The sequence below is a fragment of the Cyprinodon variegatus genome, unplaced genomic scaffold (assembly GCF_000732505.1).
Source record: "Cyprinodon variegatus isolate N-32 unplaced genomic scaffold, C_variegatus-1.0 Scaffold1842, whole genome shotgun sequence".
NCBI classification, from domain to species: domain Eukaryota; kingdom Metazoa; phylum Chordata; class Actinopteri; order Cyprinodontiformes; family Cyprinodontidae; genus Cyprinodon; species Cyprinodon variegatus.
The window spans coordinates 52400-55219 of NW_015152295.1; the positions used below are offsets into that span (position 1 = coordinate 52400).

At 49.6% G+C, this 2820-nt stretch overlaps 1 protein-coding gene across 1 annotated transcript in view; it reads left to right on the plus strand.

Annotated features, from left to right (window-relative positions):
• pdxdc1 (pyridoxal-dependent decarboxylase domain containing 1) overlaps positions 1–567 on the plus strand; it is a 29736-nt gene extending 29169 nt beyond the window's left edge. Inside the window, exon 21 of the mRNA XM_015404727.1 lies at positions 303–567. Coding sequence (XP_015260213.1) covers positions 303–493 — 191 coding nt within the window. The 3' untranslated portion in view covers positions 494–567. The remainder of the gene's footprint in view (positions 1–302) is intronic.
• Positions 568–2820: the final 2253 nt, after the last annotated feature.

A 2820-nucleotide genomic window follows, 5' to 3' on the forward strand; every position in this document is an offset into this window, starting at 1 on the left:
TATGTTCAATATTTCTACGTTCAACGATGAGACACGGCAGTCCATCTTTCTGGGTTTGATCGCTGTAGCCAAAGGAGAACCAGAGAGATGAAAGAGATTTTAAAAAGATTAAAAACCAAATGAATTCATTGAGTCAGAATAGTTCTTCTGTCTTTTCCCTCCAATAAAGCAGGTGATTCTCTTCAGGGATCTGAACATCCAGGAAAGGCTCCTGACTGACGCTCTATAGATCTATTTTCCTAGATGGAACAGTCTGATGAGGATCAGACGTTCACTCCTGTCTGCGCTCCTTCCTCCTGCAGGTCAGAGGTTGTTTCGGCGTCCAGGTGTCGGATCGGACTCCATGAGCGAGACCAGCTCCATCGGAGCAGCTGAGGAGGCCTCCATCACCCCCCCCTCCACGTCTCACCCTGAGACACTGGATGTCTCCACAGGAGACGGGGCTCCGCCCACGCAGGAGGAGGGTCTGCAGCTGGATCTCAGTGGGAGATGAAGAACATCTCCACCTCCAGGCGTCCTCCATCCGTCCAGAACCAGCCGCCGGTCCATCGTGTCCAACGTGTCCAACATGTCCAACATGTCGCCGTCCTCCCCTCCTCTGCCTCCCCTCCCCTCCTCTGCCTCCACTCCTCCCTCCTGCCGCCGTGGCACTCAGGAGCAACAGGAGCTGTGAAGGCAGAGGAAGGAGGCCGTCTTCCCATCCTGGGATTACTCCCATTTATTTCTGTCCAGAGGTCAGAGGTCAGTCTGGGGCCTCCAGTAGCTCCGCCTCCTCTGTGTTCAACCCAGACATTATACCGATCCCACAATGATTGGACGAGAAGCTCTGGAGGCGGGGCTTCTTCACTGTGATGGAGAAGAAAAAAGTTATATTTAGAAGAAAGATGATTTAAGGAGTTATTGTTGACAAACGGATGAATGTAGATCAGAGCCTCGTCATGCGTTACTGTTGCCCCGCCCCCCCATGCCGCTTTCACCCCGTTCAGAAACGTTTTCTTCTTCTGCAGACCGTTTTCTCCTATTTATCGACTCACTGCACAAAAAACCAATCTATGAAGTTTGAATGAGAAAAATGATCTATAATGATCAGAACCACTGATGTCAGAAACTGAAGTTAAACGTAACCTTTGATCTAATCTACTGTCTAATCTAATCTAATCCAGTTTAAAACGGCTGAATTCAAATGAAGTTTTCTTTTTGCTCTGATCATTAGGATTCAGTTTTGTCCGTCCGGCGGATCCTTCGGTGTTTCTTCTCTGCTGATATTTTTATTTAAACTAGTTTGAGTCGATCTGAGTGGTTTCTGTCGCCCCCTACAGGCGGCTTTATTGGCCATTTGCACTTTAATGAGGTTTTCATGAACGGATCGGTTTCCCAGGAACCAAAGCTTTGTGTCTGCGATGAATGCGATGCCAAGTGGACTGCTAGTCGCAGCGTTAGCCGCAGCGCTGGCCGCAGCTTTAGCCGCAGCGCTGGCCGCAGCTTTAGCCGCAGCATTAGCCGCAGCGCTGGCCGCAGCTTTAGCCGCAGCTTTAGCCGCAGCTTTAGCCGTAGCGTTAGCCGCAGCTTTAGCCGCAGCTTTAGCCGTAGCTTTAGCCGTAGCGTTAGCCGCAGCTTTAGCCGCAGCGTTAGCTGCAGCTTTAGCCGTAGCGTTAGCCGTAGCTTTAGCCGCAGCGTTAGCCGCAGCGTTAGCCGCAGCTTTAGCCGTAGCGTTAGCCGCAGCGTTAGCCGAAGCACAGCCCACCTGCAGGGTCAGGTCTCCTGCCTCACAGCCAGAATAACTGACCTGGTCTGGTTGGATAGAAAAGCTCTGAGATTCTTAGTTGGATCCATATGTAGACTTGGACTAGGCCGCTAAGGCCAGCTGTCCTATCTCTGGACCTCCACCCAGGTCTCCATGGATGGATCAGAGCTCTGTTACATTGCTCCAGAACCAAACCCTGGACCTGACCCGTCTGCCGGGTTCCCGGGTCTTCATGAGGGACCTTGTTCTCTAAAGAACCAGTGAGACCAGAACAGCTGCAGGTGTTCTGGTTCCAGGGATCGATTATTTCCTGCTGCTGGGAGTCTGTGAGGTGGGGATAGATTCATTATCTTACCCGCATCATTCTGGGAGCTTCAGCGATCAGATGCAGCCTGATGAAATCTAACAAACGTAGATCTATGGGCGGTGATCTGAAGGTTCTAAAAGGGTTTTCTTTGCACTTCTAGTTGTTTTATATCTGTGATTGTTTTGGGTTAATCCTGTTTTTATTGCAACCGTCCTGGAAGCTGCCTCCAGGATCAGTGTCCACCAGCTGGATGTCTGCTCAGGGTTCAGCTCCAAACGGGCCTGAGAGACGTTCACCTTTATGAAAAAGGTTCTTTGAAGCTTTTATCTACACCTCAGCAGACCGTCAGTCTGAGCGTCCCAGGAACGGACTGATGATCCGGTTGAACGGATCAGAACCGGACAGATGCTAACTGACAGCGAGGCTCTTCTCCACTGAACCGCGGCACAAAAAGTCGGGTTTCCTTCGTAAACTTGATAAGAGAGGAAAAAGGAAGTAGGTGGAGCTTCCACCGCAGTCTTCATTCTTTTACTACTGGACCCTTTTCTTCTTCTATGGTGTAAATGAAGCAGAGTTTCTGGAGTCTTTCTGTTGTGGTGTTCTAATCAAAACATGAATAAACTTTTTAAGGGAAAAGAGGCTGTTTTCTGATTATTGGTTGTAATGTTGCTCAGTCCACAGGAAGCCGAGGGGAAAAGAGAGAACGTTAGAGATAGAACTAACAGATTCTGCAGAGTGGGAGAATAGAGATAGAATGAAGCAGAATGAT